This window comes from Pisolithus orientalis (assembly GCF_024613125.1).
Source record: "Pisolithus orientalis strain OTSU chromosome Unknown F5J12scaffold_65, whole genome shotgun sequence".
Taxonomy (NCBI): domain Eukaryota; kingdom Fungi; phylum Basidiomycota; class Agaricomycetes; order Boletales; family Pisolithaceae; genus Pisolithus; species Pisolithus orientalis.
In genome coordinates this window covers 49,665-64,788 of record NW_026260846.1, presented here as the reverse complement: position 1 = coordinate 64,788, position 15,124 = coordinate 49,665, and the positions used below count along the sequence as shown (strand labels likewise).

Here is a 15,124-nt window from a genome sequence, read left to right as displayed (position 1 = left end):
AAGCAGCCTATCTCTGGCTCAGCAACTTGTTAGATACGAAAGCTTCTATCAAGGTCAACTCTAAATTTAAATCCGACTTCAGGTTGTTGGAGGTTTGAGAATGCAGTCAAAAGTGGAACAATCTTTGGATCAATTAATTAGACACATACATACCACCGTCGGTATAACATCCACCACGGTACATGGAATCACGTGACGGTTAGCACTCGAAATCTTCGAGATACTGCCGAGTCTCGTGCTTTGTGCATGCATCATGGCCTAGTGCCGGAGGCAATGCTCACCATTGCACCAAGGACACCACTACCAGCACAACATGGCTAATCGTAAATTGGGGGAACCCAGAGACGTTAACGCGATGCTGACCGCTCACTTTGAAAAATGCACAGAGCTAGTGCAACGATATACAGACATGCAAGTCCATTTTCATTATTCCACAATTTGACCACCGTGATTAACAGAGTTTATCCAGGGTTATTTCCGCCTTAGTCACTCGGATTAGAGAGTTCGAAGTGAAACTTATAGCGATGGTTCGTGTTCAGAGTCTGCGTCGCTATCGTCAACGAGATGTGCTGCATTGCTAAGTGCGTGTAGACATTCGTTACCATTCTTTTCACTCTTCCCATTCTACCGATATTGTCGTTTGTGTACGTACTCTTCCGTACTACCTATTAGCTCTGACAAATTCCCAGCGGGATTCCAATCCTTGTCATTTCGTCTGTCGTATACTGTGCAGCCGGATGTGCAGTCTCAGCTTGTCTTGCAGCCGAGTCGATCATCTGTACGTTCAAGAATTGCATACTCGTACGACTGTGTTTTTTTTTTAAAATCCAGCTGTTCCAAACAGTGTGGATGACGAGATGCACGTTGCGTTCGCGCGTCCTTATAGCGGTCTTTGCAACGACGTTTTTACTTTCGGTGTATTTGCCATGTCGGTTCATCTTGCTGGTGCAGTTTAATGGTCTGTCTGGTGTCACGGAGTGGGTTACGGAGGCGAAACAGTGTTTATTACCGAAGAGAGAGCGCGAAAGACCGGACAGCCCCGATGTCGCTATCCAGCATCCCAAGTGAGACCATGCATGTGTGACGAGCGACCAGCTTGACGGATTCAGGTGTGGGCTCGGACGCCGGAACTGCGTCATTGGTTTTCGGAATTTGTCTCTGAAGTCTCGCCCAGGGGATGTCTTTCTACCCGCATTTCCACATGTTTTTCTTCATCTGTTTTCTCTCTTCCTTCTGCCTGTCATTATTCTGTCTGTAAGGTAGCACCCGGAGCCCAGGTACATAAAGTATGATCTATGCGGTGTGCATAGTTTGGGTCTCGAGAATCCTATACACCCATACGTTGTGTCTGGTGAGTTAGGACTGAGCGAGATTTCCCATAGACCTGGCCTGACAAGCATGCAAACCTACAATGTTATGAATCAACTACACACATACTCCTGCTGCATGCAGCAGTACATCATCCACTATGACGGGAATCCGGACTGCAATACAAAGAATCCTCTCACTGAAATCATTCCTAGGACTGCGTGTGGCTGTGGAACCGCTACCCCTATTGATCTTCGGAATTGAATCTACTAAAATCAATAGACCTGTTACTCAGTATGTTCTGTCGCTTCAAGCCTTTGCAGTTGCGGGCAGTTTCCGAGCTGGGCGCGACAGAGGTGGGGCTGTCAGTCTGTAATGAAGGACGAATCTAACTGAAACCATCCATACCATCGATCCCACTGTAACGTATCTATGGTCGCTGACTTCCCCCGACAGACTGCAGAGCTGCATCAACGATCCTTTCCGGTGCTTCGTACTGAACCCAATGCGTTACTCCGGGTATGATCGAACAGGTGATCTGGGGGTGCTTTGGTATGTGCTTCTCCACTTCCGGGTTCGCAATGAGAACAGTAATGGTGATGTTCGGCGGACAATCAGACAATAAATGTCCAAACGCCCAGGGATCATTTTGCTAACCCAGGCGTGCGTCAAAATTGTCGACGTGATATCGCCTTGAATGTGTTTTGGAACTCACTGTCAAAATCTCCCGAATGACATCTGGAGAAGCACACGCCTGAAGACCAATCACACGAGTGATCGCATCCAGACGTGTCCATTTGGGAAACTGCACCATAAACTCCTCCACGGACTTGATATTCGCAACTCTGCCTGCCCACTCCTCCTTGATCGCTTTCACGAATTCGGGTGAAAATTCGAGAGAAGGGTCGACTAGAACGAGCGAGGTGGGTCTGGATCGCGGTAAGGATGGTAGGAGAGCAGCGACAACAGCCGACCCCCAAGAATGCGCGATGATGACATCGTAATCAGCATTGGCTAGATAGGGCTGCAGGTCCCTTGCCACCGTTTCCATGCGAAAGTCAGTACCCGTCCTGAAGCCGTGACCGATCAAGTTTGGAGCGACCACAAAGTAACCTGCGCAAAGTTAACGATTATCAGTGTCGGGCGCAGAACAGCGTCCGAACCTGCTCGTGCAAGCGCTTCTGCGACGCGTTCCCAAGTAAGGGATGAACAACCCAAGCCGTGTACCAATAGAGCTCGTTTGGTGGAGGAAGGGAATCCCCATTGAGTGGCGGAGGGTAATTTGAAGTCAGACATCGTCTTGGTCCACTGAGAAGCTGCCGCGTAGGAGATCTTGGGTCTGAGAGATAGCTGATGCGGCTCTTATGGGGACAATTTTGTACCAGGGGGCTGATTGACGCCCAACAAGATCCGCCGAGACTTATTCGGGTTATGGACATTTCGATCGAGATCACGACGAGGAACGCTTGCTTCACTAATGCGAAGGCAGGACTCCGCATGATTGAAAGAGTGTTCAAACAAACAAATTGTCCCATCCAGTTGCATGACCAGGTTCATTCCAATGGCAGAACCACTACCGTCGTCAGACTTCCCGGGTCTGCAGCAAGGAGACCAGTCCATTAGCTCTGAAAACCAGCGAGTGCCAGTGCCATGGGGGTGGAAAGTAGTGTGACCAGTGAATGACTGTAAACCATGCACGTGCAGCGAAAACGATGGAGTAATATTAAGACATGCTGTCCAGAGAAGATGTTTGAAGAAGAAGTTCTTGTCGACCATGGTGGACCATCACAAACAACCGATCGCTTCTCCACAAACGTACTGAATCTCGTCCATCTTCTTTACATTTCCACCTTCACGGCCGCTGTCGCCGCATTTTCCATGGATTCGCGCCCAAAGCGAACCACTCCTCTCTGTGGATTCATTGACCCCTTATCGCGACAAAAATCAGGATCGGACAGGTCGCCGCCAAGCAAGACTACTATTGTGTAATAAGAATGGTCATGACCTGAGTTCTGCCTCGCACCCGCCTGTATTGAACTGCGAATACTCGAACATAGAGGGATGAAATGAGCCTTGATTTTGTCAGCGGGATTCGATCCTGGAGAGAAGATGTGAAGGTTTTGAGGGTATCGACGAATGCGGGGCAAAGGGTCTGCTGGGTGTTTTTCTGTAGCTGCGTAACCATAGGTCGGAGAACTACATCACCATGCCCTCCTTCGACACGTTTCGGCCAACCCTTGCCCTATTCAAGATCAGGATATCGATGGAGATTTTCAAGAGGGCTGTGTTTCATTTGCACGAAATCGTGCATGACACGATGTGACTGTGTGTAAGGTTCGGACCGACGCTGTCGGCCGCACCTCACTTGTTCAATATTCTTTTGACGTTTCTTCTACGTATCTCATTTGTGATTGATCTAGTTCTTATTCACACCTGTTCTTACTGATATTGCATGCCTGTTCTCTCTACTATAAAAAGGGCCATGTATCTTAACATATGGGAGAGAATTTTCCTATGTACTGGAAATACAGACCTTGGTGTCTTGGAACTTCGAGGTAACCACAGGAAAGCTCCTTGTGTAGTGTCATTGCAAGTGCCTCATTCACCATATTCCACAATGTGAGGGCTGCATGCTGTGCAGCAGGATCTACTTCTGCATCATCAAAATTTAAACCTCCCCAGTTCTTAGGGTCAGGGCCTTTCCCTTTAGGATCTTTGTTTTCAGGCAATTGATTGCTCTCAGATGCAGACTTGTCAGTGCCACTTCTTGCCACTGACAAAGACCTCCTCCAGATTCATGCTCTTTCATCTGGGGTCATTCATCATTCTGCCTGTCTGATGGTGTCTCTTTTTGAAGGATGCTGTAGGTATCCTCAGTAGTGCAACAAGCTACTGATGTATTAGACCAACCTGTAGGTATCTACAGGATATCAGTAAGTATAGTACTGGTAGTGAAAGTGAGCTTACCCTCAGTAGTGCAACAAGCTACTGAGGGAACAGTGAATAAACTACTGTAAAATGTGCGCTCTAAGGTGATTATGTAAGCACCCAAACATCGCACCAAAGTGAGCAGAACACAGGGGAGAATATATTTCCAACACACCCCCATAAGCTCCACTGTGTGAACAAGTAGAATAGCAGAAAACAGAACTCAAAAGAATGTGTACCAAATACTCCAATAAAACGTGTGTAATTTGTGTATTGAGCTTTGAGTCCATACATGGCAATGCAAGTCGGATGGCCATGGGTTGAACCCACCCCTTTTAACTGTGATTTCAAAGTCAGATAAATGTGAATCAAATGCTCTCATAGCTACTGGATTGCCATGACTGGCACAAGCATAATACTAGGACTTGTATTTAGCATGATAGGCATAACTTGATAGCACAAGCTGATAGATGTCTGATGAAGAAAATCAAGTTCACCCTGGGTTTGAATCCTGGACAACCCAGGTACAGCCTCCCAGATGGAGTATCCTAATACTGATAGTGACCTACGTACATTGTACTGTCTCACACAGATAGTGTGTACATCCCATCCACTGTTCAACTTGGAGATTAAACCTGCACTGTCTGGATTTCATCCAGCAATCATCTGCACATCACCCAGGCTGCATCCAGCGAGGAGGCTGCCAAACACCCTTGTGTGTATCAGTGGTGCATATGTACATCTAATCTACTTTTCAACTTGGAGATTTTAACCTGCATTATCTGACATTCATCCAGTGGTCATCCAGACATCATCCACAGTATATCCCACAAGACAGCTGACAAACATTGGTGTGTACACCTGTTGGGCTTTGGCACCAGGATCTGTGTACTGTAGATTGGGTAAGCATCACTTATCATGATTACTACATCTCTGGGCCCACAACAACTTGACAGGCCCCTCCTGATCACAATATTATTGGCACCTACCTACACTTAAGTGTGTATACAATTACTGCTGATTGTCAATTACTTGTGCCTAATACATTCAGTCACAGCCATACTGCCTACCCCACAGTAACCATTGACATTCATTGTGGGACAGTAAGCAAGCTTATCTACTGTAGATCTGACTCTCAGGTCATCAGCAGTCACTTGATCTTGAGTGTTCCAGGGGAAGTATTATTGATGGTTGAACACTCATTTCCTAGTGCTGAGACAGCAGAATGTAGGTCATCACAGTGTCCCCTGTATTTTTGTGCTGAATTCTTTTCAAAGGGTGGAGGCAAGTTGGAAAAAATGGATGGACATGCTTGGCATGCCAGGACAACAAAGTCCACTCAAGAGACCATGCAAGGAGGCATGAAAAAACACAGACACATTTGAGCTCTGTTCAGTATCATTGTTCTAAGCACCAGGGAGCTTTTGATGCAGGGGGCTGTGTACCAGGTGATGGTGAAAAGTTCCCCAGTACCCATGATCAATCCATGCATGGTATTGGCCTTATTCTTGAGGAGATATCTGTCCCTAATGTGGAGGATGGCTTTGGGGAATACATTGGTGCAGACTTTGGTGAGGGGGGGGTTCAGTTTCAGGGGTCTCTTCTTGAGAAGAGCCATGCCCAAATTGCAGCAGCTCTTTCTAGCTTACTTGATGAGGATAAATTATCAGATGAAGAGGGACCAGGGGAGCAAGATGGGGAGACACTGGATAGTGAATCAGAGGTGAATATGTTTATGGGGACTGGAAATGGTATGGGTTACTACTGCTAATGTCAAATTTGTGATTTTTGACCTGAATTTTAGAAGGGGATACTGGAATGAAATCTGATGGATGGATGACTACTTCTGAGGGAAATGAGTGGTTTCCATGGCCAAACAAATTGGTATGCAGCTATTAACAGAGAGGACTGACATTCACTAATAATACTCCAGTCTTGTACAATAGATATCTTGATGCACATCCCTTGCTCTGTCTTCTCACAGCATCAACTTGATCTCTTGATGTGGCTACTACACATCCATGGCATTCAAGATGTACCATCTGTTAGAACAATGAAGACTCTTGAAGATGGCCTTCAAAAAATCTGTGGTATTGAAACTTTGCCTTTCACTGGTGCTTTTGGGCACCAATATTATATGAATTCATTTTCAGACATTATCAGGCAGGTTGGTGGTTGATTGCCATAACTGACAAATACTGATTATGATAATATAGGAGATGGCTAACCCACATATTCGACCACAACTTCACTTCTACCCAGAAAATTCAGGGGGACAGTTGAATGAGGCATACCAGGCCAGAAGGTGGTTAAAAGAAATGGATCCAACACAGCTGACTCCTATGATTTGCCTTCATGGTCAAGATTTTTTCATATTTGAGCCAGCCCTTTTGTCAAATGGGCAGGTTTGCATGCCTATAAGGTGGTTTAAATGTGGAGGGCTTTTTTTTGCCAAGGCATGGTCTCTTCATGCTGTTGTTAATGACACAGGAAGTGGTTGGATAGTTGGGGGGCACACAGAGATTGAAATCTCAGAAAGAAACTTACTGGTATCATTCAAGAATTGGAATATCAGTCAATCAACATCTGTTCTCCCTCCTGCACACAATATCTTAGGTATGTTTCTTTTACTACTACATTTGTCCTACTCAAAACAACTAGGAATTGAAAATAGTTGTCAGGCTGGACTGTTGTTGGAACCATGGACACTCACAAACCCACATGAGGGAAATCATTGGCGTGTGCTTGCAAATGGAGCTTATGTCTATGGTTTTCCAATCTGGCTTTACTGTGATGATACTTCAGGGAATGTATCAAAACATTGGAACAAGCACCATTCATTCCTGTTCACACAAGCTGGCTTGCCACATGCTGCAGTGCATCAGGAATACAATGCTCACTTCCTATGCACATCTAATGTTGCACCACCCCTTGAAATGTTGGATGGTTTTGTAAATCAGCTTGAGTAAGTTTATGTTATCTTTGGTATTCACTCTGATTTATACATATTTTCTAGGGCTGCTCAAGAGACAGGTGTATGGGCATGGGATTGTGTACACAAGGAGCAAGTGTCAATGATTCCCTCTGTCTTAGCCCTGTTGGGGGACAATCCAATGCAAAGTGAGCTTGCCTGTCATGTAGGGTTGAGGGGAAAATACTTCTGTTGTGTTTGCAATGTCAAAGGCCATGACACTCAAGACTTGGACACAAATGCTAATGATGAAACACTGGAGCAGAGTGATGGAGGACAGAGTGATGGTCAGAGGTCAGTCAGGAGTGCAGGGGGGGAGTCAGTTAGTGGTAGAAAGAAGGGAAAAGGGAAAGAGACAATGAGTGGTATGGTTTCTTGAATTAAGCAATTTCTGAAGGTATGGGCACATATGACTGTCTAGGCAACTACTTAAAATTTTAACCAAGATTGGTGAACCTCGCCAGCAAAAGCAGTCAATAATTGAGCTCAAATCAATGTTTACAATGGCATCTACCATAGGGAATCAAACCAAAATCAAGGAGAAGATGACATCAACTGGATTGAAAGACACATATCTTGAATACTTTATCAATGGGATGGCAGCATCATGTAAGAGGCAGCAGGGAAGCAGTTCAAAGCAGGAGGCACTGGATGTGTTCATCAAGGGACTTCCTGAGAATGTGTATAGCCCAGTGTGGCACATCAAAGGTGAATGGCTTGACATGTGACACAAAGAAAAAAATCCTCACAACCCCATAGGACTTAATCCTCATGCAGACACTCCTGTGGAGGTGCTGCACACTGTTCTTTTAGGATTTGTCAAGTATTTCTGGAGAGATGTGGTGAACATCAGGGTTGGCAAGAACAAAATAAAGTGTGAACTTCTTGAAGCTCACCTGTCTTCATTTGATACAACAGGGCTAGGGATACCACCCCTGTCTGGTCACACCCTTGTCCAGTATGCTGGATCATTGGTGGGCCATGACTTTCGTGCAATAGCACAGGCTGCACCATTTGTTCTCCATGGACTTGTTCCACAAGAATGCTATGAGGCCTGGGTAGCATTATCAAAAATGATCCCCCTCATTTGGAAACCAGAAATTGAAGATGTTGATGCTCACTTGGTAAGTGAATAGAACTTCCCCTTTTGTTTAAGACTTATTTCATGTGCCAGACACAACTTGAAATTGCAATTCAAGAATTTCTTGCTCGCACTGCATGCTGGACACCTTGCTGGTTCAACAAACCCAAATTTCATATATTGCTCCACCTTCCAGAGCATATCCATCGTTTTGGTCCTGCTGCCTTGTTTGCCACTGAAGGATTTGAGTCATTCAATGCAGTCATCCATGCCAAAAGTGTTCACTCAAACTGACAATCTCCATCACATGACATTGCAAAGGCATTTGCTCATGGAAACCACATTCGTCACATTCTCAGTGGTGCTCCATTACACATCCATGCAAATCACCCCAACCTTGGAGTTCAAATAAAGAAGCTGATTGAGAAGCCACCTCTGGATGCCCTGAATGCTGGAGATGCTGGAGTTTGGTGGCCTGCAGGTACAGCCCTGCTGACACTTGTTAGTAAACCCAATATTATCACAGATTATCTGGGTATGGATAGCTCCTCTTTGTCAAAGCCAGGATCTTGTGTAAAGGACAACCTGCCCTGGCATCCATACCATGAAACCAGGACTGGCCAACAATTCCCCACAGCTCTCTCTTCCCTTTCCCAGGAAATACTCCATGACAATAATTTTCATACATGCAGGTCTATGATCTTGATGAATGGGGACAGATGCATTCCAGGCCAATGGGTTCTCATTCACCAACAGAATGGTCAGCAACCTCTGGTTGCACAGGTGAAGGAGATTATTCAAAGGCGAGGGTCAACTGCAGAGATGACATCTTCCCCAGATGCCATTTTTCTTCAGTCAGGAAAAATACAGGGGTCCACCAGACCTTATCAGATGCCATTGGTGCAGTATGATGATACCAATATACTTCTCCCCATTGAGGTAAGTTTACTACATTTATCCATTCATGATACTTAGTTCAAGTAGCAGTTACTGTGCTCAGTCAACCTTCAGCATTGTTGTGATATCCACAATTGTGCTGCAGCTCACCAGGGAACATCCAATACCTCCCCCAGTATTGTTCACAAGGGAAACCCAAATGATTTTGTGCTAAACACTGCAAAAATGCGTGATGCCAAGCACATTCTGCCCCTAGTTTGTGAACCCCTAACTCCACTCAGCACAGATCATGCAATTATGGAGGGTTGTGCTCGTGAGATAGACAAAAAATCTACACAATACCCAAACAATATCCCCCAACCTTGGGTGAGCTCATCAGGGCATTCTATTAGGCTGATTAAATAGTAGATGCTACCATTATGCTCCAAGTCTAATAGATGTGTTGTTCATATTACTGGTCATGTGTTCCTTGGTCAGCATGTCACTGTGAGTTGCACTGTGATACACCTTTGCAAAACCAGTGCAGGGGCCTTGTTCTTGGATGTGGTGTACAAACCATCATGTCTTGTTATGCCTGTGTACAGCCTTTTGATGATCCTACCAGTCCATGTTGGAAACATGTGGATGAACATGTGGACACCTATCTCAGTTCCAATGCACATAAAAACTCACTCAGCTGCCCTCCATGGTTCCCCCAGTCCGTTGACTCACTCCACTCATTTCTACTACTGTACCCAAGACCCTCAATGTCTTTCAATTTTTCTAATATCAGGAACTCTCCATCTACTCAGTCTAGTAGTCATTCATTTCCTACTCCATCTGCCACCCCATTCACCCATACCCCATCCACCACCCCACACTTCCCCCCTGCTCAAAACAATCCCAATATCAATCCCACCCTTCTGGATGAAGATGTCATCCCAGCTCACTTTATTGATGCCCTTGCCAATCAGTTTAGTTTTGGTGATTCCGAGCAGGACCTATGGCATAACCTCCATGGCTTTGCAAAGGCAGGTAACTCTTTGTGACAGAATCGTAATACTAATACATTGGCAGATGGGGTGTGGCCTCCAGAAAGCAGATATTGCTACATGTTCATACTTACTTGCAGCCATTTTCAGCTTAATCAAGGAAAACCGGGCAATGACCAATGCGCACTGCAACACACAACAACTTCTCGCAGACCTGCAAATTTGACTCAAAAACACATTTACACTATCACATGAACAGAAGGTTAGTTTATTTAGCATGCAAATTCAGCCATTCATCCATTTCTTTCTTGTAGGCTAATGTCTGTATTGTTGCTGGAGACATAATTTTTGAGGCTAGCCAGATCACATTTATGACAATCCACTTTGACATTGAGGTTCACAACCATATATACTGATTCTAAGTCACTCTAATTCCACCAGTCAAAGGTCCAGCAATCCCAAAAAGAATTACGGTTCACAAATATCTATGGTAACCCAGCACAAGAGAAAATCCTAATGGCATATATCAAGCAGCAATGCTCAAGCATTTGTAATTCATTCCAAGAGCTGGTAGGTCTCATTTTCTGTTTCCAACTCCATCCTGATTGATTCATTTGTCATAGCTGCGAGATAGTGTCATTGGAGACAGAACATGCACACTCTCTGATTTTGTGTTTGAAAGTGTGCAGCAGTACAAAATTGGTGGCCCTACTTCAGGCCTCACACCAGCATGCACTGCTTGACTTGCTATACTTGTAAGTGGTACATACCAATTACAATTTTTGTATTAATTTTGTGTGTTAGCGCCATTTTGCTTATGAAAATCCTGAGCTCCTTGACCACGAGGAAGATGACTCAGGCTCATGGCACCACTCTGTCCAAGAGCCTCAAAGGAAAAAGTGAAAGCATGGTGGCCATGTCCCCAGGGGAGAGGATTTCTGGTCACAAGTGGAAAAATGGTTTGATGCATGCAGAAATCAATGGGGTGATTCATGGACCACACCCAACTGGAACAGGTGAGAATATGAGCTGTCATACACACAGCAGTCATGCTAACACCTGCCTATGCTCTAGCTACATCTCAGAAACAATTGCCAAGGATGAAGATCACTACAAGGTCCATGTCATTCACAACCCATTCATGGAGGGTGTGCACACAGATGACAGGTTTTTCACTGGGCCCATTGCTTCAGCTGGTCTTGGGGCTGCTGAGGATCTCCTTCAAGAAATGGTTTGATGGTTTACATCTGTACTGTACCCTGTTCAATCTCCTGTCATCCATAGCACAACACTCTATACATTTTAGTACTATATGATTAAAGGATGTTGTCTACATTGAGCATTACACCCACTTTCATTATACATCACCCAATGTTTGAGCACCCAACTCCACATGTGTGATCACAGCTGTTGGAGAGTGCATCCTCGATCTCCTCCCCAGCATGTACTCTGCTTGGCATGACGTCCAGTTGAGAGTTGTCACTGTTTGTCAGCTTGTTGTGTGACACATGGTCCTCGTACCATAATGCATTCATATGTGATCTGTAGCAGCAGCCAAATGAGTGAATAGACAACGAATTCATGCATTACAACCTGAGGCAGTGGCATAATAATCTGTGGGCCAACTATTCTTCAACCTACAGCTCAGCTACATTGAAACATATTATTTGCCAAGCTCACCCATCCACAAACCTTGTATTCTACTTCAACCAGCGACGACAACCAGCAACAACCAAAATTTGGTGAGCAGAGTCCATTGTAACCACCAGATGGAATTCCCTTTTTAACTGCATTCTCAATTATAGAATACACTAATTGCGTCTGCCTACGGTTAACCAGGAGCCAACAGTTTTGCATGCTGGTGTAGTGTGAGGTGCGCGTCGTGGCTGTGCTTGCGCGTTGTTCCCGTTTTGGTAATACGCCACTCGTGCGCGCGTCGTGACTTTGCCACATCGCTGTGCGAGCGTTGTACGACGTTCATGAGGGCCGTCGATGGCGCGCATCGATATAGGGCGCACCCCCTGCCGTAGGTAGGCGCTAGCAACGTCCAGAGGAATCTTGAGAGGTCGTGAGGGCCTCCATAAGGTATGGTGTGTGTTTCCATTCGTGCGAGCTTCGCTGACGCTTCGTAGATCTACTTTGATCCTGCCGCATCGACGTCGAGCCCTGTATGGTATATGGATATGTGCAATTAGGTCCGGAGGGGGTTCGGGTGGTGCAGGTAAGTGGTTTGGCTGTTCTACCTCTCGTTTTTGAACGTTCTGACTTTGGATGTCAGCCAGCAGCTTCTTTGTTGCTCCGTTCGAGCAGATGGCATTGCTGCTTGTTGTGCCATCCTTCCTGCTACTGTAGTGCTCGTCATCGGCTTCCTGTGGCCGAAAACCTACATTTGGTGAGCCATCTTGTATCTTGGCTGTTCGAATGCTGATCACTCTTATCTTCAGCTTCGTCAACGCTCTCCCACCATCTTGACTATCCTCCCAGTGGGAGGTACCCCCGTCATGCTCACCCAGACCCCCAGTCTCATCAATTGAGACATTCCATGTGCACTGATCTTTGCAGGTCTCTTGTCACACTGCAGGCATGCAATCTTGTTTGGGGTGGGGTCACTCGGCCTCTTGCAGATCTTTGAGGCATTTTGGCTCGTTAGTGAGTGCTGCCTGATCTGAAAGGGTCGTTTGGGCTTCGTGAGGATGTGGTATGGTAATTTCTCCATTGCTGACCGTTCGCGCTCGTGCTAACTTCCTTTCTGTGTTCGAAGTACCAAAGACTTGGTCAGATTGTCCAATGAATGGGTTTGGAGCTGCAACATGAATGCATGGAAGGTCAGGTATGTTGGTGATCAGACTGCTGCATGTTTGGATGTGCTGATCGTGATTGACAGGTGTCTGTGAAGTAGTTTTGATGGCATGAGTGTTCTCAAGATTAATAGAATTGATTGCAAGATCGAAAGTCTCGCTGCTGGGTTTGAGTAGATGTAAATCCCTTGTCACGTTGGCAATGACGAGTTGACTGCACGTGCCTGCAGCGCTGGTCTTGTCTGCACGGCCACTTGATGTCTTAGGGTTTGCATCTCCAAGTTCATCCATTGAGCCACTGCCTGCTTCGCATGGCACTCCCTCCAGCTCCAGCTCCAAGTGCCCATTTAGGGTGTGTTCAACCTCTGCTGTAGGTATGTTGATGCTTGACACTTCGACTTGTCTGCACTGACTAGGTGTGACTTCTACAGTCTCTAGTGACAGCTCTGTGCTGTCCCTTTTGTTGTCATGAGTAGCCGACTGGCCGAGAAGGCTGCCACTGGTTTGCTGAGAGGTTGCTTCAGCCCCGTGTAGTACGGGTGAGTGGCAATTTTGCAAGTTGTCACTTTGTGCATCCTCCTCAGTCGTTTTCCAGCTTTCTGGTCTCGTAACTGAGCCATAGTGCTTCTCGAGGTAGGTGAACTTCTCGAGGGGTGTTTTTAGATGGAGTATGAATGAGAATATGCAGTCCGAAATTCCGAAGATCAATAGAAGATTGACCTTCAAGCTCTGCTTGTGCCAGAACTCATCTGAGGTTTGCCATGCTGTGACCTCGTCTTGTTCCTCGTTGGTCTGAGGTGTCCAGCCCTCACCTCGACCTTTCAGCTGTGCTGGATGTATAGGTTGTGTTTCAGACCCGAGTAGGAACCCCATCAAGCCTTCATCTGCAATGGCATTTAGGACCCAGCTGCCATAAGCTGTCCAGTTATGTCCATCGTCTGCAAGCTCTGGTAGGTTGTCCATGCTTTATCCAATAGCCTTGAGGGTATAGAGTGTTCTGGAAACTTTGTAGCAGAGTTGAGTAGTTGTTTTTGGACTTTGCACACTGAGTGGGCCTACAATAAAATTTTCTGCACTAGGTGGGGCTCATAACCTTTTGAAGGATGCTGTAGGTATCCTCAGTAGTGCAACAAGCTACTGATGTATTAGACCAACCTGTAGGTATCTACAGGATATCAGTAAGTATAATACTGGTAGTGAAAGTGAGCTTACCCTCAGTAGTGCAACAAGCTACTGAGGGAACAGTGAATAAACTACTGTAAAATGTGTGCTCTAAGGTGATTATGTAAGCACCCAAACATTGCACCAAAGTGAGCAGAACACAGGGGAGAATATATCTCCAACATCTCTGACATCTGGTCTTACTTTGCTTTGGGCATGATGATTGCACAATTGTCTGTGCACCACTTTCATCCATTCAGTGTGCTCCACCTCTGTCTCACTTGCTGGGAATGTGGACATGGATTTGCATTGGACATCATTGGGTAAGGCATCACTATCTCTGTGGGTCAGTACCTGAACTCTAACAGATCTAGCTTGTGAGGTCTCCAGGACAATGTCATCACTGGGATACACTGGCAAACTAGGGCTCAAACTGGGAGTGTCTATGGCCACACCATGGTACACCAGACTGGGGCTCCTAGAGCCATTTTTTTTTGGAGGATGACGAGCTGCAGGATTGTCAAGTCAATGGAGAGGAATATACTCAGACTTCAAGTTGGTTGAAGCTAAACAATTAACTACCTATGGAGAGGAATATACTGTAGGTAGGTAAGTAAGTGTTCCAATATAATGAATGGAAGGAGTCCCACCTCAGACTTCAAGTTGGTTGAAGCTGAGGTGCAGTAAGGAAAAAAAATAAACTGCTAAGTGTCCGCTTTTGGATTATGTAATGCTGTGCTCAGTGAACCACAACTAAGGTAAAAGTGATAAACTCCAACATTTTTAACCATGTTGCTGTAGCTCCAGATGCTACCCTCGACAGGCTTACCAACTGGGGTGGAATACTGACTTCCTAATGGAGTCAGCTTCGGAAGTGGGGACCTGTTGATGACTTCAGTGCCAGGCTGAGTTGTCAGGCTAGGAGGTAAGGATGATGCTCGAGCTTTTGTTGCTTGGTGAATGGACACTTGGGTGTTAACCATCTTTTTATTAAGTATTTGGATACTTA

At 45.7% G+C, this 15,124-nt stretch overlaps 5 protein-coding genes across 5 annotated transcripts; 2 read left to right on the top strand and 3 right to left on the bottom strand.

The window, feature by feature from the left end:
• Window positions 1–205: 205 nt before the first annotated feature.
• On the bottom strand, window positions 206–1,373 carry F5J12DRAFT_864770 (uncharacterized protein). The gene is made up of 5 exons (XM_051747020.1): window positions 845–1,373; window positions 690–778; window positions 592–644; window positions 470–527; window positions 206–411 (listed from the first exon to the last, which is right to left on the bottom strand). The coding sequence occupies exons 1-5, from the start codon at window positions 1,137–1,139 to the stop codon at window positions 367–369; spliced, it is 540 nt and encodes a 179-aa protein (XP_051594942.1). The 5' UTR covers window positions 1,140–1,373; the 3' UTR covers window positions 206–366.
• F5J12DRAFT_864768 (Alpha/Beta hydrolase protein) lies at window positions 1,318–2,652 on the bottom strand. The gene is made up of 4 exons (XM_051747019.1): window positions 2,472–2,652; window positions 2,024–2,421; window positions 1,717–1,960; window positions 1,318–1,649 (listed from the first exon to the last, which is right to left on the bottom strand). Exons 1-3 carry the CDS (start codon window positions 2,602–2,604, stop codon window positions 1,739–1,741), a joined length of 753 nt encoding a protein of 250 aa, XP_051594941.1. The 5' UTR covers window positions 2,605–2,652; the 3' UTR covers window positions 1,318–1,649; window positions 1,717–1,738.
• Window positions 2,653–5,817: 3,165 nt separating this feature from the next.
• Window positions 5,818–9,507, top strand: F5J12DRAFT_922889 (uncharacterized protein; the record flags this gene model as incomplete). Its single annotated transcript, XM_051749331.1, has 16 exons — window positions 5,818–5,987; window positions 6,041–6,120; window positions 6,170–6,403; window positions 6,453–6,856; window positions 6,911–7,201; window positions 7,253–7,529; window positions 7,593–7,604; window positions 7,654–7,915; window positions 7,967–8,331; window positions 8,382–8,567; window positions 8,610–8,789; window positions 8,946–9,142; window positions 9,170–9,227; window positions 9,273–9,306; window positions 9,331–9,440; window positions 9,472–9,507. The coding sequence occupies exons 1-16, from the start codon at window positions 5,966–5,968 to the stop codon at window positions 9,505–9,507; spliced, it is 2,748 nt and encodes a 915-aa protein (XP_051594940.1). The 5' UTR covers window positions 5,818–5,965.
• Window positions 9,508–9,931: 424 nt separating this feature from the next.
• On the top strand, window positions 9,932–11,393 carry F5J12DRAFT_915886 (uncharacterized protein; the record flags this gene model as incomplete). Its single annotated transcript, XM_051749174.1, has 4 exons — window positions 9,932–10,199; window positions 10,839–10,911; window positions 10,961–11,172; window positions 11,242–11,393. 4 exons carry the CDS (start codon window positions 9,932–9,934, stop codon window positions 11,391–11,393), a joined length of 705 nt encoding a protein of 234 aa, XP_051594939.1.
• Window positions 11,394–12,762: 1,369 nt separating this feature from the next.
• F5J12DRAFT_915885 (uncharacterized protein) lies at window positions 12,763–13,917 on the bottom strand (the record flags this gene model as incomplete). The annotated part of the gene is made up of 1 exon (XM_051749173.1): window positions 12,763–13,917. The coding sequence occupies one exon, from the start codon at window positions 13,915–13,917 to the stop codon at window positions 12,763–12,765; it is 1,155 nt and encodes a 384-aa protein (XP_051594938.1).
• Between the last annotated feature and the right edge of the window lie 1,207 nt (window positions 13,918–15,124).

What these genes read in the sequence shown, in the direction of transcription:
- F5J12DRAFT_864770 (XM_051747020.1), bottom strand. Translation starts at nt 1,139, where the DNA reads ATGACGCAGTTCCGGCGTCCGAGCCCACACCTGAATCCGTCAAGCTGG. An exon ending in CGTGCATCTCGTCATCCACA is followed by an intron (nt 779 to 844) that starts CTGTTTGGAACA and finishes TCTTGAACGTAC; the next exon opens with AGATGATCGACTCGGCTGCA. An exon ending in TGACAAGGATTGGAATCCCG is followed by an intron (nt 645 to 689) that starts CTGGGAATTTGT and finishes AAGAGTACGTAC; the next exon opens with ACAAACGACAATATCGGTAG.
- F5J12DRAFT_864768 (XM_051747019.1), bottom strand. Translation starts at nt 2,604, where the DNA reads ATGTCTGACTTCAAATTACCCTCCGCCACTCAATGGGGATTCCCTTCC. An exon ending in AGAAGCGCTTGCACGAGCAG is followed by an intron (nt 2,422 to 2,471) that starts GTTCGGACGCTG and finishes AACTTTGCGCAG; the next exon opens with GTTACTTTGTGGTCGCTCCA. An exon ending in TCATTCGGGAGATTTTGACA is followed by an intron (nt 1,961 to 2,023) that starts GTGAGTTCCAAA and finishes CGCCTGGGTTAG; the next exon opens with CAAAATGATCCCTGGGCGTT.